Source organism: Lonchura striata, chromosome 1 (assembly GCF_046129695.1).
Source record: "Lonchura striata isolate bLonStr1 chromosome 1, bLonStr1.mat, whole genome shotgun sequence".
Lineage (NCBI taxonomy): Eukaryota > Metazoa > Chordata > Aves > Passeriformes > Estrildidae > Lonchura > Lonchura striata.
Window position 1 is genome coordinate 133,162,415 of NC_134603.1, and position 24,896 is coordinate 133,187,310.

General features: G+C 40.3%; 1 protein-coding gene across 6 annotated transcripts in view; it reads left to right on the forward strand.

The window, feature by feature from the left end:
- Positions 1 to 24,896, forward strand: part of CALCR (calcitonin receptor) — a 154,441-nt gene that overhangs the window by 106,878 nt on the left and 22,667 nt on the right. For all 6 annotated transcript variants that reach the window (XM_021551731.3, XM_021551735.2, XM_031503834.2 and 3 more), the window contains 3 exons: positions 1,211 to 1,302; positions 6,183 to 6,309; positions 20,135 to 20,288. In XM_021551731.3, the coding sequence (XP_021407406.1) occupies positions 1,211 to 1,302; positions 6,183 to 6,309; positions 20,135 to 20,288 (373 nt within the window). The remainder of the gene's footprint in view (positions 1 to 1,210; positions 1,303 to 6,182; positions 6,310 to 20,134; positions 20,289 to 24,896) is intronic.

Sequence of the window (24,896 nt, forward strand, 5' to 3'; positions counted from 1 at the left end):
TTATCTGTCCATGGGTACTGGATTCACAGCACTGTCAAACCACTGAGTTGCCCAGCACCAAGGTTCACACTAATGTGAACCAGAATTTGTCTCAGGATGTGCTGTCCTTGTGTGGTGTGCATTGAGGATAATGGTCACCTCAGCTGCTGCATTCATGACTCTGAAGGCCATGGTCATAAGCCCCCTCTGACTTCTCCTCTCCAAAAAGGAGAATCCCAGCCTTTGTACCTGCAGAAACTCAACCTCAGCTATTTTAGTTGACTTTTTCGCCTTTCCTTACTATTCTGTGTTCATGGGATATGGAGACTAGAAGCACACATGCATTTAAGGTTAGTGCTGTAAATTTCAAACATTTGTTGTTGTTTGGCACCCTCAGTGCCTTTTTTTCATCATAATCAATATTTTGCTGGCTTTTTGGCTATTATTACACAGTAAGTCAATGATTCAGAGAACTGGCCTGGATGACTCCAAGATCTATTTTCTGAGTTTAGTTTCCAGCCCTAAGTTAAGCATTGTGTAGACAGGATTTAGATCACTTGTCCTAGGTCTATCAGTCCACTTTTTTCCTGTATTAAGGCTCATATCTTTTTGTCCCCTCAGTCAAATGAGGCCCTTTGTGAGGGCCTCACTATAATCTGGAAGACCTAAGTATCACCTGGAAATTTAGAAGATTTTCTGGATCAGCTCATTGATTAATAAATTGAACAAAAATCCAGCCCTAATACAAGTCCTGAGGGCAGTTAAGTACTGACTCATATCCAAAAGTGACCATTAAGCTTTTGATCCCTGCTGTTTAAGCTTCTTTCAACCCATAAAAGTTTACTACCAATCCTGCAGCAACCTATTTTATTTAATTCGCTTTTTTATATGTGTGTGAAAACTTGTCATGGCCATATTAAAAATATATATGTATTACTTAGAGCTTGGGAAAGTTAGTGACACAATGTGAGCAGGGATTTCACCAGATTTCATCTGATGTATTTCAGTATGTTCCTGACGGAACAGATCTGCATATGTAAGAAATACATCTTTAGATCATGAGTCATTCTATTTAATAGATTGCTGATATTAAAAATATATGGAAAAAGAATGTTTGAAAGAAAAAAAATACAAAATGGAAGGTTGGTTTTGTAGATTCCTTCTTAATGAGAAAACAAATGAAGTGCCTGCAAATTGTTCATGCTTGCCTTTTCTTTTTGTTAAATTGCAGATGGCATTCATACTTTATTATATGGCAATCGTTGGCCACGCTTTGTCCATAACATCCCTGTTGATTTCCTTGGCAATTTTCTTCTATTTCAAGTAAGTGTTTCTTACAGACACTCTCTCTTCTTTCCCTGAGGCATCTCAACCAAAGGAAATCTTGGAAGTTGTCATGGCAGTGAGAAGCAGCTCTTCTGAGTGCCTTTTTATATAATCCTGATAAAGAAGTCTGAGCACAGGCTCCTCTCACCAATGGGACCTCTCCCAGTGGAGCATAGCCAAGGCCAGGTTGTTATGTTTGTCAGGACTGGTGTGGAAGTGCAGCCCATGGGGAAATGGTGCAACTGGAGATGCAGTAAGGCCTTTTATTTACCTATTGCCTGATGTTCCTTAAGAGCATGTCCAGAGCTTGCCAGGCACCATAACTGGGGCTTGGGGCAGTGACTGGGAGCTCTAAGAAGAACAGCACTACCAGCAACTGAGGCTGAAGGACTGAGCTATTGACCTGAGTAGGTGCTTACAGAATTCAGCCCTAAGAGTGAATCTGGCTCTAGTGTTCAGCCTGTTATCCTCATTAAAAGAAAAACAGAATACTGCTGTATTAGAATTTTAAAGGAGATTGATTTTCACTGAAAGCAGTACAGCTACTGTATGGCAGCTTAACTAGAGCATTTCAATCTTGTTCTTTAGTGAATCTGTCTACTGTCAATTAGATGCCTCTGCCTCAACTGCCAGACAGGAAGAGTAGTAAAAGATCAAGTCCCAAACATCACCATCACCAAGAATAAGACTAGGAAACATAGGAAAATTAAATGGTTGGACTTTTAATAGATTATAAGATTCTATAAGATTGCAAACTCCAAATAGGTGGATCCAAATACAGGCTGTGAATTCTGGTAATTTCCAAAGAGGCAATTTGATATATGCCTGTGATAAAACATCTAAATCAGCTACAGAGATAGCTAGAAACTCTGCCAAATGAACTGATGAATTCCCTTCCCATCTAAGAAGATAAATAGCACAAAACCATAGCAAAGTAATGCTTTGATAAAACTGGAAAGACCACAGTTTTATCTGATTTGGAACCCCATACCCTGGTTTGAGTTCTTTGGGACAGTAAAGGCAGGATCTGGTCAAATTAGGTATGCTAAAAGGACCAGAGAGGTGACTCCTTGCAGCAAGCAAAGCAGGGTCAGCCTGTCTGACTCACTGTGAGCTCTGAGTCATGAACAACAGTCCCAGGCTGCACTGAAAGACTGGTCTTTGCAGCAGCCTTCCAGACAGTAACACACCTCCTCCTCTCTTTCCTCCTCCGCTTCTCCTTCCCCTGCCATGACTAAGCCATGGCACAAAGGTTATAGGGAGAAGAGAGAAAGGAATTAAACCAAAGTGCTTCATAATGGGAAGACAAAGAGGAAACCAAAGTACAGTCACAGGAAAGTAAGAGTGAAACTGTGGGAGCAGGGCTTGTGTAACCTTCAGCTGTTTTTATCATCTGGCTATGACAGCAATAGATTATTTGACCTTCAGCTGAAGGGAAGCTGTCAATCAGACAGTCCATCAGCTAGCAAGAGATGATTTCAGGACTGCGTAATAGCCTTTGACTTTAGAGGCAGTTTGCAGGGATTGCAGTTTCCCACATATAAGGTTTCGCTGGCAGGGATTTATTTTCAGTTCACTTTTGGGTATCAAGATTCATAATGATCTGGCATCACAGATGTTGCAGTACTTTCAGAAGGGAATAATGAATCAGTAGTGATGAGCAACACTAAGCAATGTGAACTCATAACAGTTGAAAGTATTAATAAAGTAGAGTGTCTAACAGCTTTATGCATCACCATATTATTGCAAGATTTCTATAATTGCAGAGTGAGACCCCGTTATCTTATTTAATAAAAAACAAAATAAAGAGGTACTCCTACCTCCAAATCACTTCCAATTGAATTAATAAAACAGACATTTGTATAAAGACAGATGGGGAGTACAGCAAATCTATATTTGCCAGAATAATAGATGGTGTGTTATGAATGCACCTGCAATCTAGTTGCTGCCAAGGATTTTAAAAGGAGTTGAAGCGTAATGGATGGAAGGACATTTTGTGAAATTTTTGGGGAGTTTTCCCCAGGGGCAAGGGAGGACATGGTACAAAGCATGAAAATAATTTGATAACTAAACAATGTTGGGGGAGAAGAAAATAAGTGGACATGAAAATGAGTGCTTTCAGTATTCATACATGAGAAAAATGAGCAGTTCTATGAGGAAAACATTCTACTTGCAACAGTAAACTAGAGATAAGAACAGTAAAGTAAGGGTGACTGTGAGTAGGTAAGAGAACCTGTCTGAAAAAGGAAATGTAGGAGACAGAGTCAATGTGAACCACAGGGGAGACACAAGAAAAACAGCAGACTGAAACTCTAAAGAGACAATGGATAGAGGCTTGGAGACACAAAAGCTCGCAAGTTTTAGACATGGATAACTAGCTTAGTTATGTATTTTTGCATACTGATTTATCAGAATCACACAGAATCACAGAATATGTCGTGTTGGAAGGGACCCTCAGGCATCATCAATTCCAACTCCTGGCCCTGCATAGCACCATCCCCAAGAGTCACACCACATGCCCAAGAGTGAAGCAGAGTAGGGAGAATACAGAAAGATGGTGGGGACAATGCCAAGGAGCCTCCAAAAGCTTCACGAAGAAATTATTAATATCATGAAAAGGGCCAGGAAGAGAACTAAAACAGGTCAAAGGAGAAGATTGCAAATGATGGTCAAAACCACCAGAAAGGATGAATCAAGTAAGAGTTTAGTTCCATTTTCTCCTCTTGGTGTGGACAAAGTCAGGCAGATGTTGATGCCATTGTGATGGCAAACACTGAAGGTCAAATTGGAAAGTGAGGGTATGGAAATAAATGTTAATGCTACAGGTGAATCTTTAACACAAGAGCTGTAATCAAGGAAAAAAGGAAATACTGAGGGAAATGGACAAGAAAGTAAAACTAAGACAGGATGGCAGGTAGGGAAAGGAGGCTGGGTGGCAGACAAAGGCAACATGTACTGAAAGACAGTCCAATTTAATACATGAATAAGACTGACAAAAGTCAAGTAGAGTAATGAGGAAGGACAGGAATGGGAGTTGAGACACACTTACCTGGCTGAGATTATCATAAAGAGTCCCTGTACCAGAAACCACATAGAAAGGCACCTCAAGAGACAAGGGTCTGCATTTCTGTGGCCAGGAGCTGAAGAGATTATTCCCAGTTATAAGGAAATATTTTATTTCTTGGGAACAGAACTGATGTCACACTAGTCCTGTTCCCAGGGCTGCAAAAGAAAGATAAACAGTGAAAAGTGTGTTATAGTGTCCCAAAAAAAGTGGGATTAAGTGGCATAGTCAAAGTATTGTGATGGAGTAGGAGGACAAAGGAAGACTCAGGACTCAATAATATCATCAGAGCATAGGAGCAGAAAAGGGAAGTCAGAATAGATTTGTGATGGAGACAAATACAGGTGGAGTAAGCGCAAGAATGTAGAGTAGCTCCAGTGTAGTAGCTCCAAAGAATGGTCTGGTTTTTTTCACTACCATGTCCTACAGAGAATCAAACAGAAAGTTCATGAACCCAGCCCTGTATCTGGTGCTCAGTATTTGCCAATAGCTGGTGCTAAAGGAGTGTTTTATAATCAGGGCCAAGTGTACAGACATATTCTCATTCCTAGCCACCAGGATCTGCATCTCATGGACATCCTGAACAGAAGATGGTGACTTGATAAGTAAGGAGGTCTAAAGAAGTGATAAGCATTACTGGATGCTAATAACCATAACCAGAAAGATGAGCTCAAGCTAAAGAACTCCATGCAATGACTTGGCAAGTAGGTGTAAGGAAAATAAAGAATAAATGGCAGGGGTTAAAGAAAGGAAATAAATCAAGCAAGCAAGCAAAATAAGCAGAAAATAGTCCAATTGGCTAGATTAGCTCTCTCTTTTTGAAGAGAGTGCACTGTTCATTGGCCTCCACAAGCAGAGGAGAAGGAAGCCACAGGCTGTGTTCCATTCCAGACTGCAAAACACTCCTAGTGCTGAGCTTACCCCAGTAAGACAGTAGCATTTCTTAGCTGTTCTTTACCTAGCAGTTTTGCCTCCTCTCTCAGTGATCTAGGTCAGCACATCATTATCTAACAGCTCCATTACTGCCTCTCTGCAATCACCCTCTGTCAGCCTGGTGCTGTGCTCTGGGGCATGGGGAGCTGCAGGGGCCTTTTCCTCTGCCTCAAGGATGTATGAGGAGGTGAGATGAGTATTTGAGTATGAATTAGAAATGGGAGATTATTTAGGTCTGAAACTGCAGGTTCTGAAAACTTATGAAACTCAGCTACCCACAATATTATCAATCCTACCTTCCCTAAAACCAGTGATTTCAAGAGATTTCTTCTCCTACTGGGCAGGAAAACAACCTCCTCTGGTTTGGGATCTCAGATGGAGTTAGAAATATGCAGGATACCAACCCAAATCCCCTGTAATTTAAAGAGATTCCTGTCCAAATTCCCATCCTGTTCCACTAATAATTCCTGAAGTAGAAAATAATTTTCATCTGAGTATTTGAGAAATTGAGTCACCAGAGAACAGTTGCTTATAAAGCAGTATTCCTGATATTCATTACTTGCATCATGCATATCCAAAAATTCTCAGGGTTCTGCTTCACCACTTAATATCTCAATTACCATGAATTAAAAAAAGGCATCAAGAGCTAAGAATGTAGCTGGATAGGTCTTTACAACATGGTCTAAGAAGCATGTGGTGCTAAACAGGTGTAAAAACAAACCCAAAAATTTTTCAGAGGTTATGGCCGCAATGCTAGGCATGTGTTTTCCAATTATGCCTTGCCAAAAGACATTCTTGAGAGACTGTTGCCAGAAAGAGCTTGTTAAAGTGACATCAGAGGAAAAATACTAATTTACGACATGTGTTACATATTTTTCAGGAGCCTCAGCTGTCAAAGGATAACACTGCATAAGAATTTGTTCTTTTCCTATGTGCTGAACTCCTTGTTTACAATTGCCCACCTCATTGCTGTCGTCCCTAACCCAGGCCTTGTAAAAAGAGACCCTGTAAGTACTGCATGACTCCTCTCCATCCTAACACCCAAGTAAAATCACTATGGCCGTGCCAAAACCTAGAACTCCCATTCCTCAGCTTATGATAGCCATCTGTGAAAACACACACAGAGGGTGCAGATTCTGAGAATTTCACCCAAACTTGCTCAGATCTTTCACCAAGCAATAAAAACCTTTGAATCTTGTACAAGCCCCAGACTTGTTCCAGCCAGCTCATCCATGCAAGTATGTGTCAGACCTCCACTGCTCCTAGCAGTGACTACTGATGATTCCCAACAAAGCCCCTGAGCTGATAGATGCCTCTGGTGACTGCTTGTCCTTCTTCACAAACCACACACAGGGGAGGGACAGGATGGAAAGAGAGATGGCTTATTTCAATATAACACACAAAAAGGTCTATTTGCTTCATTTTTTAACTTGGGAGACAGTAAATCAAAGCATTAGTTACCTTCACTGCTCTTAGGTAGTGATACAAACTGTGCCAGCCCCTCAGCTGATAAATATATATGGCAGATCTCAGTCATCCAGCTCTTGCCCCCTAACCCAGCAATTACACTGTGCTCAGTCCTTACAGCAGCCCCAGCCAATGTGAAATTAATGCAAACTTGGTAATCTCAAGTTTCATTTTAACACTAATCAGCTTGTAGTCTAATAGGACCATTCAATTATAATTCAAACATTTATCTGCCTCTAATTTCATGAAAGGAATTAAATATTAGCACCTGATATCTGATCACATGTGTGGCTGTCAAATGTGTTCTGATTAAGTAAGTTAATTAAAGCAGAAAATATATAGCCTAAAGAAAACATCACCAGTCTCAGAAACCATCTGGAGATTAAAAAATAGAAGAGCAGAAGAATAATTTAAAAATCACACATTTTGTTTCTCTTCATTGCATAGCATCATGCGTAGATAGCCTGTGCACGAGATGCAATGAAAATACACTTGATATTTGAAGATTAAAAGCTAGCAGAGATATCAGACACCTAAATTGAAGTAAAATCATTACCTCAGGGTTAAGAATGATACTTTCTGGCAGCACAAATAAATTATCTGAAATAGTTTAAACTAAAAGTTGAGGGCATGGGACGGAGTCTTGTATGTTAAGATTTCATTTTAAAACTGTATCTAGTGTCTTTTGGCCTGATCTTTATTGGAAGTGAACTCTCAACACCGGTGAAATCAATGAGAAAGCTCTCAGAGGCTCCCATAGAGCCACACAGCCACAGAACTGGTTCCAGCCTGCTGAGCATCACATGTTGATACCCCCAGCCCCCATTGCTATGGCACAAATAGTATAAAAGTGACAGCAGTGTTGCCATTGCTTTGCAATTTCTTCTTCTGAAGCAAATTTGCATGTCTTTGACTCAGCAGGGAAAGGCTGTCTACAGACAAAGTACAAAACTTGGGGCCAGAAATCTGGGGTGTCTCATTTCGGTCCCACCATCAAGTACGGGATGAGGGTACACTCACTTCTTGATCTTGCCTCATATTTTAGATTTCCCTCCCATAAAACAAAAAAAAAAAATAATAAAAAGGAGGTAAGGTGACATGCTAATATGTTCAAAGCCGCCCAACAGGAGCACATTTTTAACATATAATGAAATTACAGAAAATCTCTATATGAGTGTATGAAGTCTTAGAGGATTTATGTTTACAATGCTAAAAAAACCCACAAAAATTCCTATAATATTTTTATGCTAATGCCTATTAACAGAGCAAATGACAGCTTTACAGCTTGGGTTTTTTCTACTCCTACTGCACCCTTTGCTTTAATAAGTCCATTTGAAGATTACTGCTTCTGACTTCCTCTAGTTTGCTGCACTTATCCACTTTCTACATGCACATCTTTGGAGCTTCACAGGTTCATGTATGTATGGCTCTCACCTTTCGTGTATACAGACATACTGAAATGTGTAGATTGAATTTCAAGCAATTATGGATACCACTCAGGTAGCAGCCATATACTGAGATGAGGTTGCTTGTATTTATTCTGCAAAATAATAAATGTGTTTCCACCCCAACAGTTCCTGCCTTTTTTTTCCTACCTAAAGTTTCACAATAGATTTTAAATGTGAAATGCCATGGGAAAATACTTTCAGTGATTCATAATTTATGAGGACCTCAACAAATTAATATAATTTTGAAAGAAGAAATCTCTTAAATAACAAGGACAAAATTCAGGAGGAGCAAGAAAGGAAATACCTTCCTAACTCAAACACAGTCCCACTCTCCCTGTGACCCAGGGAGAAACAACATGAGACAATCCAAAGCATCATTTATATGAGGAGAGTCTGTACCACATCCTTACTCACATTGCTGCTAAGAGTTAAATCCTTTGATGATCATTCTGCTCAGGTAAAATGGTAAGTCAAGCAACTTTTATAATAATCTTAACTTGCTTATTTACTTCATGTTTTCTGGTTATCCAATTTTCTCTCTCTCTGTTTCTCTTTCTGTCGGATTTATCTGGATCTGAAACCATGGAAAAGAAGGATCTGAGTCCAGGTGGCCATACAAGAAATGAAGAAACAATGGGCAAGGCTCAAAGACATTTAAATTAAAATAAACAGGACATGTGTATGAACACTGATTTACATATACTGAAAATTTTCACTGTTTTATCTGAACTAGGAACTGCATTAATTATGCTGTTACTGGAACTGCATTCATAGGAAGAGATATCATCTATCACCTTCCTAAATGAGACTGACTCATAGTAGAAGGGTGATCTATGGACAGCACATTATGTACTCCATTAAAACCTCCAGAAATAGAAATAAAACTCTTTCTGATAAATCTCTCAATATAGTCTTACACATCAGATTTGTATTTTTCATTCTCTGTATTCCACAAGAGTAGTAATTTTAATACTCAGTACTGATGGGACTAAAGGGAAGTGACAGTTAATGCCTGAAGCTCTGCTAATGAGAAATTAAGCAATTAATCAGATCCATGGGCATCATATAAATATGCTTTTAGGTGGCACTAAGTTTGGTCACAAATTAGTAAAGTCTCAGTAATCAGAACCTATTCCACAAAGGCTTTTAGAGATCTTACTGTATTTTTTTCTCTTTTGCGTTCTAGTAGAGATATCTCTTCTCTTACTTCTGCAGGTTCTTCTGTAGCCTTTTCACCTTATAAGTGGTAGTTTCACCCTTTCTTCTGTCATTATATGGTGTGAAAGTTTATATTTTGACTGCAGTTTTGTATAGGCCATAGCAAGGGCCAGTGCTTCACTGGAATTTCCTAGGAGCCCTGTGTGGGGTGTCATGCTTGTCCATGTTATGTCAGAGAGTAAGGACACAGCAACCATGCAGGCACACTCCAATCTCACAGTCAAGGCCCATCTAATTGCCACACAGCTTCTTTAGGCCTTAATGTGTAAACAATCTGTACACCCTCTTATATGGGTTCAGTAGCAGACCTGGGATGGAAGAACCCAAAGCAATCCCTGTTTAATTACATGCACCACGATTCATTTCCTCCTGGCAGCATCTGTAACTAACTCAGCCCTTGGACATGAGGGCTGAGAGGATGGAGGCTGTTTTTCCCTCCTTGTGTAGATGTAGATACATTTTAAAGCTCTTGAGCCAGTTTACCACCCTAGCTGATGGTGGAACGTGCACTCTTGTGTCTGGCAGGAGTCCATAGTCCCTTTCTCTTTGTAAGCATTTCACTAAGCTTGATGACAGTGTGGGTATGAGGTGGGATGACAAGGGATACTTGTCATCTGTACTGCCCAAAACCCATCTCCTGGAACAAGCAAGCCTTCAAAGCACTAAGGTCTTCTAAGCATCTTACTGATTTCAGCATTATTAGTTAGACCAAGAGAACACAAAGTCTGGTGACCACTAACATTAAAGTTTTGAAGCAAGCCCATGGTAGTAGCAATACTAAAAATTCTAGCTTTCTTGTGGACACCAGAACACTATAAATAATTGTTCCATTAACAAATTAAAGTGAAAACCACAACTGCCCAATTGTGCTAGGTTTTCCTCCCTACCACAATTACAGCAAAACTGTAAAACACTGAGCTAGGTGGACAGAAATAAAACACTGATCTGTGTAGACAGATGACAAGTGTAAAAGAATAGTTACTGTAATTTATGGGGTTTCAGTACTGGTATTCACCTGTTCCCAAAGGAATAGAGAGACAATGTAAGACAAGAAATCAAAGGAGATCTGCAGCATTTTGGGAAGAGTGTCAATTTGGGTACTTTTTACCATACAAATGTTATCTTCTCACCTCTTCTTGCTTTAATTTCCTGCTGATCTAGCCTGGCAGAGCATGGGGGTTTTAAAACATATTTTTATCAAACATGGTGGTCATAAATTATATCAGTGAGGACAAATGGCAAAACTGCTGCTCTCTGTGACCCGTTTTCCTTGGTTGTTCCAGCAGTCCCCATCATGGAGTAGACTTCCCTGGAAACAGCAAAGGTCGAGATCCGCAAAGGTCGATATCCACAAAGGAAAGGGGCGCTTCAATCTTCTGAGTTATTTCATGTATTATATTTGGGGTAGAGCTTCAGGAGGTGCCATTCTTGTTAAATAATTTTATTCTTTTTTTCATGTGATGATTTCCACAACTTTTCTGTCACTGTCAAAGCATCTCTGAAGTCTTTTATCTTTGTACATATTTTCTTCCATCATCCTTCCATTAGATTACTTATAGGAGCCTCAGCAGCCAGTTTAGCCACCAAGAGGTGACACAGGGCCTGGGCAATTGTGAAGTCAATAGAATGAGAGCAAGAACAGGAAGATTTGGCATGAATGTTGAAAGTTAGAGAGAAGCTGTCCCCACTAAGAAGAATTTCTGAATTGGACAAAGCACCATATCACATTGCTGAGGTTCACAGCTGTGGTGGCTGAGCCCACGAGGTTCAAGCAAGCACAGTTCCTGATTTTTATGTGTCTGCAGAGGGGTTACCACAGAGGTGGCAGGGGAAGGAAATTCCTACTCTATCTGTGCCCTCATCCACAAAGAAAGGGAGGGATGATAGCTTTCATGCAGCACAATGCAAAAATTTTCATGTCAAAATAACTCCGACTCTATCAGATCCTGTGTATGAGCTCTTATTTAGAAGCCTGAGTGCCATTTCCTCCAGAAATGTGTTTCCAGAAAGAACCTTGTAATGCAAAATGCATTTTTGCCCAGAAGCTGAAGGCATCAAATCCCAGAGCTCATTCCCAGGTTTTCTGTCCGCATTTTTTCTGCTCAGGAGAGGTAGACCTGCACTCAAATGCCCACTACAAGTCCAAACTTCAGAAGTAAATATCTATGAAAAGTCAGATTTAACCTGCCATTCTGTCTAGTCATTATTCATCTGCACCATCTTTGGACCCTGATGCTCTGCCATTGTGGCAGTGAGAAGTGAGCACTCCCAGCATAGTTGTTCCCAAAATCAGTAGAATCTCAGGAACCCAGTTCTTGCTGTTGTTCTTCTGTTTAGCCACAGTGGCCATTTGCAGCCATGAGGCTGTTGAAGCAAAGCACACACTGCAAAGCACACGCTTTTTCTTTATTCAAAACGAGTGAATCCATTCCAGATTTGCTGAAATTCATGACATGTCTCCAGAACTGCTGCCCAAGGAAGGTGTGCTTACTTTACCCTCAGATCTGCACTGTCTCCAAAAGGCTGTCTTCCACGGTATGGAATTGTGTTTGACTTAGACGTCTCTCTGAGGCTTTTTTCATTTTTGCTTTTGGTCTTCCTAAGAGATGGGAGAGATGACAAAGGGAAGATGATGTAAAAATTTGGGATAGTACCTGGGCAACCATAACTTTCTGTCAATTGCGCTGTCTCCAATGTGTCTGAGAGACTGAGAGTTAAACAGATGATAATATGTCATTAGTGCCTAAAAACACAGGCATAGAAAAATGTCAAGTAGACACTCCTTAAATGTCAGATCAACAAGTGCAGATGCTAACAGTTGCCTTTTGATGGATTTTGTGTTACACTGTATGGACATGTCGCACCCTGATGGACTTCTGTTTTACACAAGGCCTCCCACACTCATAGAACATTTAAGCAGCTTAGGTGTTGATATTTCTCTGTGAATATAAATCAATTATATCTAGAAACATTCAAGGCATCTCTCCAAGTTTTCCTTGCAGTATGCCTTTAAAAGGGTCTAAGTGAAATGTGAGAAATTTGAGTATGAATTGCCAAAAAAGATTTTTCAAAATCCTTCAAAACATTGGATTCTTAAAAAAAATAATTCCCCTCAGAAGGGCAGTACCATAATGTTTCCAAAACACAATACTCCCCCCAATATCATGCTGCCACAGCCATTTTCCTGGCTGGGATTTGTCTGATTAAATGGCAGTGCTTCCTGTAGAGGCAGCTGTGTCTCATTCCAAGACAATTTACCTTGCTCTAAAGCTGGTGGCTAAAACAAGAAAAGTGAATTAAATGCAGAGTGCTCATTTCTCTCCAGGGACTACATCATCCTATACATCTATACCATGAAGTCAGACATGCCCTTCAATGACTGCTGTGCTGTGCACACCAGCAGTATTGCCCATTTTCAGCCATGTCCCTGCTACCCTGCATTTCTTGAAGGCATCTAAGACCAAACAGAAGTAGCTTGAATCAGAAGAGAAAAAAAAATGAAACATCAAAGTGCCTTTACAGATGACAGCCAAACATGTGGAATAAGGGTATGGAAGAAGGACCAGTAATGACTTTCAGCAAGAGTCAACCATCAAGAGGCTTGGGTTAGTTATGCACATGACCTTTAGATTTAGTTGACAGAATGAGCTATTGGGCAATAATAGATCAGTTTTTTGGATAAGCAAACTTCTTTGCTCACCATCTCACCCCTGAGTGGCTTATGCTTGCATACACCCAATTGACTGACTTCAGGATTTTCTGGCATTCCCTTGGCCCCACATCCTTTGAAGGGTTGGCAGCTCTATCTAGCAGCAGGTCACCCCAGGAAAGACACTGGAGTAGCATCTGAGCAAACCCAGAGAATTAAAACACTCATAAACATTTAAGGTCAGACATGCCTTACATTTGGACACCTGTTTTGCAGACACGTTCAGCTGACCTAGTCACCCCATGCTAAAGATAGACAAACCTACATTCAGGATACCATCCATCTGGCTTATTTTAGATATATCCTTTAGGATGAGGTAATTTTTACTATAATCTCCATCATCTCTATCATTATGTTTTGATTACAGAAGAGACAGACTGGATGTCTATATTTAATATCACAAATCCCAGTTGTATCATTAGGAAACTCCTGGAGCATTTAACTGAATCATGAGTGGATATATCCATGTCATCAAAGAGTACCTAGTCCCCAGGAAATTCTTTTGCAGGTCTAGATCTTACACCTCAAACATAAGGTAGGTGTATTTGACTGCTAGATATGCTCCATGTAAACTACCCTGGCTCAGGGCTCAATGCCCAGAGCTCAGCTATGCCTGGATGCAAATTTGAGTAACCTCTACCTTGTCATGTCATCCTGTGCCTGGCCACTCTTGCTCGGGTGTCAAGTCTACCATGACAGTTGCCTGGAATAGCAGGAGCTCTTAACCTTTTTGTCAGGGATTGCCTCCCTCCACTGGGAGAAGGTGGCAGCAGATCCTCTCCAAATGAACAGCAGTTTGCACTGTCTTGTGCTATTTTTTTACACAGCCCTGCCCTTGTTTTCTCTCCCTCTCTGCTGGCCTATCTGCTCTCCTCCATCAGTCAGGATCATACCTACAATGGCTCCCTTAAAAGCTGCCTCTCTCTGGCAACACCACTCAGAAACCAAGCTGATAAAACCCCTTAGGAATGGTGAGGCTGTTTTGCCTCGCCTCACGCCCTGTGTCACACTTGCCATCCTGCAGGTGAGGAGCCAGTGGCCACTGCACACTGAGACAGGGCCAGTTGTGCAGTGAGAGCCCCTCTGCCCTGCAGAGCTCAAAGCTGCAGTCCAGGGAGAACTATTGCTACCACAGCCAGGACTCAGAGAAGTGCAGATGTAGCCTTATTAATTCCTGTCCAGAATGTGTTAATCTGGGCTGGCTGCTTTGCTACAGCATAGACATGGATACACATGCTGTTACCAATATTCCCTGTTGCTTAATTTCATATTTTCCTGTCTTTTAACACAAAACCTGGTAGCCCTCTGAGAACTATGTATATTTCATTCTGTAAATGGTTAAAAAGTATATTAAAGAGTTAATCTCCTTCCAAACCCCAGTATGCCAGGTTTCTGACTGGAACACAGTTTAATGGTGAATCATTGCAGATACATTGTATAATGGTGTGATGTTCTGATAGCCAGTGATTTACAGCTACAACACTTAGCACAGTCTTGCTTTGGAAAAAAACTTTTATTGCTTATTTGTGTAACATATGGATACCTGGAATTTAAGAATATTTTCACAGAATAGTGTTCTAATAGTCAGAAAAAAAACATACAATATTTTAAAGCAGAGAAGTAATCAAACTTGAAGCTGCTCCTTTAAAATTATAAGTTTAGAATGTTTGAGAACATATTGTATTGCCTTCAAACTCAATTTGAATAAATCCTATCTGGCTTCCATGGCAAGCTGTAATCTCTTCGAGGAGGGTCCTTTGCTGCCATGCACTGGGGAGGTTTCCCAGAGGAACTAAGTTAGTAAGGTCAAATATATTTATTTCCCTTTAAACAAAGAAGTGTACAGCTGTAGTGAAGGCTCATATAGCTGGCTTGTTTTAACATGGATAACCTTGGCTGGGCTGTTATCAGCAATTTATTTGAAATGTTGGTGGGGGGCATTTCAATGGATAGCGAGCTTTGGAGAAGAGACATTTCCATATGCACACTAAAGGGCTTTCCCACACTTGCTTTCCACAGGGCAGGATCTCTGGAGTTGACAAGGACTGATGTAAAATACAGACCTCCCAGCCTGCCCCCTTGAGTTCCTTTACCCAGGAAAGCAGTGCAGGAATGGGCACACACAGGAATCTGGATGACTTTACTGTGCCAAAACAGAGTCAAGCCTTGTGCTCTGACTGAATTACTAGCACAACCTTCCTCAAAAACTAGCAGGTTTATTTCATATTAGATTTTGTTATTATAATTGAAAGTGGAGTTTGGGGGTTTATGCAGTTCAAGAATTTTTACTTGACTTGCCCCAGTGAGGGTAAGTGCTGCAGTTAATGGTGCAGTTTTCTGTCCATAAGCTATTAACCAATAACCAAGGAGAGCCTTAACAGAGAAATTACAAGCACATGTGATGAGAACCTGCTGGATTAGCTGAGGAGAGCACTATGCCAATTACATTATTGTGCAATTGCAAGGTCTTGCATAGGCAGATGATCCTTTGGGATTCCTTTGGCAGGACTGGAACATTAAAAGTATTTATTACATGCCAGTATACCCTGCAAAACATCATAGACACCATTTCTATATCTTTCTTGTAAAAGGAGAGTAAATTGATTTCTTTCTCCTCTGGGAAATGTTCCAGAATCCTTTTGAAGTACTTTTGTTGCATACTGTAGATGTGGTGTTTACAAGATTTCCATAACTCTCTGAGAGATTTGCAAGTGAGAGGTAGGACAGACTGTATTACTGTTGACCCCTTTTGCCCCAGAGTAATTAGGCCACGCTCATTGCAGTCATTGGAGTTTGCTTTTATGAGGAAGGAGAATCAGCAATAAGGGACCTTTTATTCTTTGGGTGCTGTCCTGCAGATCTGTAGAGAATCTTTGTCTCTGTGCCCATCAATGCAATGCAAACATAGCCAGAGGCAGCCTCCTTGCTCACAGATTGAGTTTATTTCCACACTGTATTCAACCAAAAGAGGGTCATTCTTGGTCATCCTACCAGAAGCACAAAAATAGATGCTTTTTTAGGTGGTTACCTGACTTTGAGGGCTGGTAATTTTTTCCTGATAATTTTTTCACACTTCCCCTTGCTATAGCCATCAACAGGACAGTGCAGGACAGTCCTGTCTTTTTCCAGGCTGTCAAAAAGTGGAGTATTTGTTTATTCCTTTGTTCAGGAGACCAACCTGAGCAACAGTCATGGGGCTGCACTAGAAAGGACCCTGTGCTGCTCATTAATTAGAACTCACTAGCTTCAGTCACCTGCACACCTGCAGACTGAAAAGCTCATGACTTTAAATTCCCCTTCAGAGTGTGAAGCTCCTGCAATGATCCTTTCCTGGATTTCACTGTGCTGAATATTGCACAAGACACAACAAGGACAGAGTCTCTGCCTCAAAGAACCTACAACAACTTTTGTCTTTGGCAGAAAATGAATTTCCTGCACATGTTTTTATCTCAAAGTTAGCAGGCATAAAATCCTAGATCTTGGAATGGTTTGGTTGGAAGGAACTGTAAATATCATCTAATTCCAACATCCCTGCCATGGGCAGAGACACCTTCCTTTAGACCAGGTTGCTTAGAGCCCCACTCAATGTGGTCTTGGTATAGGAGCTTTACAACCCTTCTGGTCAACCTGTTCAAGTGTCTCACCACCCTTACGTCAAAAATATCAGTCTTTATAAATTATAGATATCAGTCTTTATAGATTATAGTAAAGATTTATAAATTACAGTAAAGAAAACAATCAGTTATCAAGCTGGTGGAAAATTTGCTTCTGTATCATCTTGCAGTTTTATTTTACTTGTTTCTGTAAAAATAAACACTATATAAAACTTACTATTTTTGCTATTTTCTCAATTAAGATTAATATACACCAAGGTGATTGTTACATTTGTCATATTTTATTTTTACTAATCCTATTCTTATCAGTAAAAGGTTCTCTTTTACTGAAAAATCTCTTTTACTTGCTCTGAACAAAGAAAAACTGTTTTACTTATTGTAGGGAAATATTTCCTTTGCATCACTTAGCCATAGCTGAAATACATTGAATTTATTGCCTCATCCAAAGCAGACTGATTTTTGTTTCCTTTTGAATAAAATGAATTTAACATCCTATCTCAATGCACTGTTGTGTTTAAACTCCTTATGATAAGTTCTTCACATAAATTCTCAAATTAATGTGATGTGTACGAAAGCACTAGTCATAATAACCCTTTATGCTTTGCCAAGGGTTTTCTTACTTCTCTAACTTATTAAATCAGAAGTTACTAAGTTCCTCAAGAGTCGTTGTGTTATCTGCATGTCCATTGCTCTAAAGGATAAGTAAAAGATTTCATTTTTGAAGCTACAAGTCATAGTTCAAATAGAGGATACACAAAAGAAGGAGATGTTGGGAAATGAAGCAAAAGGAGCTCTACAGCTGTTAGGGAATGTTTTTTCTATGTGTGCATTTGTTTGAGCTACAGAAACAAGTTCCAGCAAATACTGACTTGGTTCTGGTGGAAGGTGTGTCCTGTCAGTCTGTGCTCAGAGGGCTGGTGAGCAGTGCATACAGACAAGAGGCAAAGAGGAGCAAGGATCCTCCACAGCCACCATCCTTTCAGGTGGGCAGTATGAAACAGGGAAAGAATTAAGTCAAAATGACAGATTTGAGAAGTATCATGGATTTTACTGCAGAACTCACCATCTGTGCTCAGTTCCTCCTCTAGCTGTTCCTAGAGCCCAGGTGACTGGATGGAACACTGGGACAATTTGGCCCTGGCAAGAGCAGGACCAGCCCACGTGCACCATGCAGGCAGCCTGAGTCACTCCCACTAAAGCCATCAGGAAAACGATGCCTTGAGCTCTTAGGTGGCCCCTCTGACCTGCAGCTCCTCCACAAGAGGACACAGTGCTGGCCCAGCCCAAACCTCAGAACTGCTGTGATGGCTCAGGAAGTTTGCTTGCGTTTTAGAGGCCAGGGTGGCTGGCTGATGCCAGGGAGGGCACCTGAACCCGTGTGCAGACTGAGGCAAGTGCCTGTCAGACAAGGCAGCCCTTGTAGGGATGGGTTATCAATAAGAGGAGAAGGGACAAAGGTAAGCCACCAGCTAGGAGGCTGCATTGAGTCTGGGCTAGGAAACAAGGCAATAAACATATTGACCCAAACCTGTGAAAAAGAGTCCAGGAATTCTATAAGAGCCTTAATGAACAGTTTTGCCCACAAAAAAGAAGCAAATACATCTTCACTTATTTGTTTTGGTGGTGGTGGTAGTGGTGGTTGGTTGGGCTGGGCTGGGTTCAGTATACAGTCATTTTGGAAACACTTTTAAGAACTGCTCAGCCACAGTGTGGAAAAAAGATGTAACAGTCTGTTCTGTCCTGCATGGTGAGAAGAAAACATGAATTACCAGAGAATAAAAAACAGTTCTTCTCACTAATCTTGTCAGAATCCTATTTCCTTACCTATCAATAAACCTATATTTTCATGAATACCAACCTGCACAGCAAATATTGAAACAGAACTAAATACACATGTATAGGCAATTGGGAATTGGGAACAGAAGGTGATGGACTGGATGACTGAGAAGATTTTCTGATCCAGAGGGGCAGTCCAGACAAATGCAAAACATGCAGTTCCCCCCTCTGCTGAACTGCAAAACTGTCTCTTGAAAGAGACGAGTCCTAATGACATCTTGTACAGCCCAGGTAGTCAGCTTAGAAAATATCTACAGAAGTTAAGGGAAAGAAGTATTCTCCTGTGGCAACAGATGGGGACTATTACTTTGCTATCACTGCTATGACCTCAGATTTCCAGGTAGCATGTGGTGCTCCCCAGAAGCAGTGTGTGTCTGCCAGAACAGCAATGCCTAACCACTCCTCCTGGTCCTCCTGGGTTGTGGTGACAAGGAAGTTCAGGTGAAGGACCTCACTGCCCTCTCTAAGAAAGCAAATGGACATGAGACACATTCAGAAGAGGAGCAGCATCGTCCCTCACCAGCTGGCACTCCAGTAGTGGACACAACATGGTTCCCTCCACCATCTGCCCACTGCTTCCCAGAAATGTGTAGCCACAATCCCTTGTCAAGGTCTGTCTGCAACCTTGTCTGAACCATGCAAGGGAACTGCTTCACCAGCTCCATTCAGCTCCACATGTCAATTTGTTATTTCATCAAAATAGAGCAAAGCTGTCACCTTGCAAAGAAGTAAAGACAGTATTCCTGGTACCCTACAAAAAGAATCTCTGCTGCCACAAAAACTTGCACATTCCAAAGGGATTCAGAGCTGGTGGCTGTTTAAAGCGTAAATGACTTTGGCTTAGAAGAAAGATGTGAAAAAACTTAGAAAAATTTTATCAAAAGGAAGTAATCCAAATTGGAGCTCAATGTTACTGTCTTTTCCACAGCCCTCCTTTGACCTCTAGAACAAGTTGTTTGCTTCAGTTCTAAAAAAAACCATACTGAGTTTTGAAGGAAATATTTTTTTGTACTTTTTGTAGTGCTGTTACTGAAATTTTCTTCTACTTTGTGTGGGCTTTTACTTAATTTAATTTATAGAATCACAAAATCTCTAGATTGGAAGAGACCTTCAAAATCATCAAGTCCAACCCATGCCCTAACACCTCAACTAAACTATAGCACTGAGGGACAAATCCAGTCTTTTTTTAAACACATCTGGGGACAGCGACTCCACCACATCCCTGGGCAAGCCATTCCAGAACTTTGCCACTCTTTTTCCAAAAAACTTTTTCCTGAATCTCTTTTTGTCCAGGCTAATTTTAATTTAATTTAATTCAATTCAATTCAATTCAATTCAATTTAATTCATTTAGTTCATCTTATTTATTAAAGTTTGAAATCCTTCTCACTGATAGATGATGAAAAAAACTCACCAAAAAACACAAAGAGATGGGAATTTTTGCTCCCCTTTGTTTCCTTATAGCCTAGCAGCATTTGTCTTTGCCTACTTAAATGCAAAATGCTGGTCAAGTGTGTGACTTTCTCTCATTTATCTAACAGGTAAGCTGCAAAGTGCTGCAATTCTTCCATCAGTACATGCTGGGTTGCAACTACTTCTGGATGCTCTGCGAAGGCATTTATCTCCACACGCTGATCGTGGTGGCAGTGTTTGCTGAAGAGCAGCGTTTGCACTGGTATTACCTCTTGGGCTGGGGTATGTATGTTACCATTTGTAGCAGGATAGTCAGTGCACTCAGATATTTTTAATTCTTCTAGTACTTATGTATCACTTATGATCTAGTTAATATCATTAGCTCATAGCTTAAGACCAAGTTCTTGGACCCTTGATTTGAGCATATATAGTTACATGGACTTAGAAACTTTAAAAAAACAGCACAAAAAAAAAGTATTTTTATTTGCTTCATCTTGGGATTTGCAGAAAAAAATGCTTAAGCTCTGTTAAGAAAAGCTAGGGAGAAAATATATTTCTACTCAAGTCTATATCTTTTCTCAAAGAAAAGTTGTTTATTTCTGTCACATATATGCAAAAACATGAATGTGTGACTGTACCTATAAAGTATAATTTTCATGGAATCAAGAGGAAAAATCAGTATCTGTGTCTCACCAAATGAAGCAATATGCAGCATACAAAGAGGAACCAGAATTTCTCTGGAAGTGAAACAGTATCAGATATATCTTGGCACATGTTGTTTTACAGGAAAAAAAATGATTTTACCTACTTGTAGATAATGGCTTTGCTGTCAGGACTGGTTTTGTCCAACAGCATGTGGTCACATTCATACTGCTCGAAGAACCATGACTAGGTCTGGTTCTTCATCTTCAAATATGCAATCTCTTCTCTTTTCATTAAGGAACCCCTTGCCTTTTTAATGGGTAACAGCAGATATTTTTCCTTTGGACTACCTGTTTCAATAAAAGACCACATAAATATAATCAATATATTACAATGAATCTTTTACATTTAAATCACTATTTAAAACCCAGTCCACATCAGTGTTGGCAGAAAATCAATACTGAGAGGTTTTTTCTCCAATTTGGCAGCCATGAATCTCTGCCCTCATTCCAATTTCTGGTAAGATAGCTCCTTTATCTTGAAAGCACTGGTGCAGCAAAGCAGCAAATAATGGACCTGTACCCATTGTCCCACTGTACACAGGGTTGTTCCTGCAATCCTGTCTGAAGCAGACACAATTTATTCTATATCTGCCATCCTCTTTGATGAAGTTGTACTTTCTCAACATTATTTCATTTACAGCAGGAAAATAGAAAAATAGCCCTATTGCTTAAACAAATAAAAATTAGGACTTTTAAAGACTAGATTAATGGATAATTAGATAACTAGGTAATTAGATCAGAGGAAAATTACCCAGTTCTATATGTTCTGCAGAAATTTAAAACACTATCTTCAAACACAAGTTAGGCATCCACTATTTGATCCTAAATAGGCAATAACAGCAAAGTTATCCCCTATCTGGATTTTCATTTTAAAGTCTAGTTATTTACTTTCCTCTTACAATAAAAGGCTTAGTACTCTCCGGATAGCTACATTAGATACAAAGAAAATTAACATGATTTTCTAGTTTATATATTTTGTAGTGTCAGATAGCAGTCTTCAGGCATGTAATAATTTGCCTTTGGAGTTTCTTGTTTGTTTGTTGGGTTTTTCTTAATGAGAACTCCAGCATGCACTCTTTCTTTTTATGAGAATGGCATCTTTTCTAAGAAGAGATGTACTTGTAATGCTTTTGGAATTTTAAGTGTATGAAACATTAAATGAAACATTAAATGAACATTAAATTAAGTATATGAAACATTAAATGAAGACAACCTTCCTGAAGAACCCTAAATCAAGCTAGAGTTTCTGCACCTTGCCAATCCAAATAGCTGAGTCCTCTTGGAGAAAGCAGTTGTGCTATTACAAAAATCTACTAGTTTAGAATATTTCAATATTAAAAGTCTCATAGGGCTATGAAACAGCAACCCAATGTGACGAGTAATTTTAAATACTTGCTTCCAGACAAAGCTTTTTCATGTCTCACAGAACAAGGCTTCCCGAAATAGTATCACTCCATACCCGAATATGAAAGAGAAATATGGTATAGACCACATCCTTGCATCCATTTTTTTTTCAAGTGACATTGAATTTGGGCAATTCAATTTAATGTACCTGTGACACCCAGCCTGCGATGAAAGCTAATTAACCAGCTGTAGTAGTGCTGAGAATGGCACCAGTAGCACAGTGGGGAATTCAGCGAAGTTACTCAATAAGACACACATCAGCATTTGAGGTGATAATTAGCACTTCCTAACTAAAGTAGAAATATTATTAATATTATTATTAGCAAAATGGTCTGATTATGAAAATCTGATAATTTTGTATGAATCATTGTAATTCCACTGATTCCAGAAGGAGTGGTAACCCAGACTAACTTTAAACATCCATCTATGTTAATCAATGGACAGAGACATGTTTCTCCAAAATGCAGTACAGAGGAACCAGAGTAGGCTGTGCTCTGAATTGTAATTCAGAAGATAAAGGTAAATGTCCAAAATGAAGTTACTCATTAGTCATTGCTATTGTTAATCTCTATGCAAGAAGATCTGGCTTACTTTATTTGGAAAAACCACGAATGGTATTTATAAAATAGCTTTAGAAGAAAAATATAAATCTGAGCTAATATAAAAACATGTACAAAAGGTCTGAGGTGATTGAATGAATCCTGGCACGGGCAGATGTATTTCAAGGCTGATGCCATCAGCTGACCCCTTGTCTGGGAACCGCTGCTGAGAATGTCGTTTCTTCATTGTTATTGTTTCACCAGGTCAGGAAATCACCATTAGGCAGGACAAGGAAACAGTAGTAACTGTGTGCAACAGTACAGTTCACTCTGGCTGCTTCAGGAGGCTTCACTCACATGAAAGTGAAAAGGGAGCACTGACCTAATTGCCAGTTTGTGCTGTAAAAGACCTGGCATGACCTAAAGGGATATGTCACATCTGTCCTTGGGATGGCTGGGCACCTGCTCTGCTTATTCACTGCTCACCATGTGCTGGTGGGACTGATACATGTAACCATGACCTCACAGTCCTTGATGCTCACTGCTTTTCTGGCCCTTTACAAAGGCAACACCCAGCCCTAGAAGAGACCATCCAGCCTGCAGCTAGAAATCTGAGCTTCAGAGAGTCATGAGCTTCTTAGCCTGTAACTAGCTAATGAAGACTTTCCACTGCATTCTTGGGATTTGCTTTTGAGTTTGTTGAGCCAAATATCCTAGGTTAATGCATTTAGCAGAAGAAAAAAACTCTTTTTACATCATATGGCATGTTCTACTTGCAATACTCCAGGCCACAGTTTTCAGCTGAAGAAGTTTTTTGCTATTACAGAAAGGCCCCTTAAAAATTGCATTTCAATCTTCCAACAAAACTGGCCCAGTCTTGCTCCATTTCCCAATCAAACTATTTTCTCAAGCTGTCAATCCCATGAGCTTACCCTGAGGTTATAAACTCCTTTCTTTTTATTATGACCTTTTTGTTGTTTTATTGTGGATCATCATCCAAAAAGGTAATTCTGCAGCCAGAGGCCTAGGAATCACTTTCTAAAAGCATATAAAGGAGAAGACAATCAAGTTTGTTCTCCCACAGCTGCATTGTCCTCCCAAGGTAAATTGCAATAAGAACTGTCTTTTTTTAGCAGTAGAGTAAAAGCTATTGCTTAAAGATGCCTGAAAACATAAGAGTCCTATTTATGTATCTTTGGACCTTGTTCTCACTCCCCACAATATGGCTAAGGATCCTCCATCTCTTCTAAATATTTTTATGAAACCACTAATGTGTGAAAAAACAGGAGATATGTTCTTTTAATCCCTCCATGATTAATCATGGTATCAATAGGATATTTTCACACATTTTAATTTATAATTGTAGAATATCCAAAGCTCAGTAGAAAGGTCAGTGGTTCATAGAGAACAGGCAGCAGTAGCACCAAAGGTGTGTGCCAAGCTCTGCACAGGACAGGCAAGGCAGCAGATCATGTCCAGCATTGTGAAAGCTGTACAAATAGGTCAGCACCATGGTGCAGACTCCCCAGTTCCAAGTTTCTAGCCTATTGGGAAGGGATATGGCATTTCAGCAAGCTGAAGGGAAGTGAAAAGGAGTGGACCAGACTGCCACTCTCAGTGTCAGGCTGGAAATAAGAACTGGAGCTTTCTGTTCTGTTAAGCATGGCATGTTGCCAAGCCCAGTGCAAATTTGTTCCCATCAGCTCCCCGTCAAAGCCTCCTTTGAGGTGTCACAAATAAGTCAGGATATGTGGATTTATGGTATTCACAGCTCTTCTCCCTGTTGAGATAAAGCTGCATGGAGTGGTCTTGGCTGCACAGATGCTGAGAACCTACAGAACATATCACAAATTCCCATCCCCAGAAAACCTCCTGGGTCCAAACACTTTCTCATGCCATTGGCTCCAAAAGAGAAACTCTTCCCTCTGTTTCATATTGCTCCATAACCTGGCATGCAAGTCAATGTGCCTCTCTCTTGCTCAACAGTTATTTACATGATTTTAACAAGTGTCCCTGGTTTCCTGAGGGAAGACTCCTCTGAGAACAGAATGATCCCCACATCCTTCCCACACTCCCTGCTCACACCCTTCCCTGCAAAAGTCACAGCAGTGCAGGGGAGCCTAGCAGCAGCTTTGAGACACCCCAGGAGAGCATGGTCTGTGGATTTTGCTTCTCTTTTTGGCCTGCCTTGATGTTAATCCCTTTTGCACCTCACCGTTGAGGTGTTGCCAGGATCTGGGTGT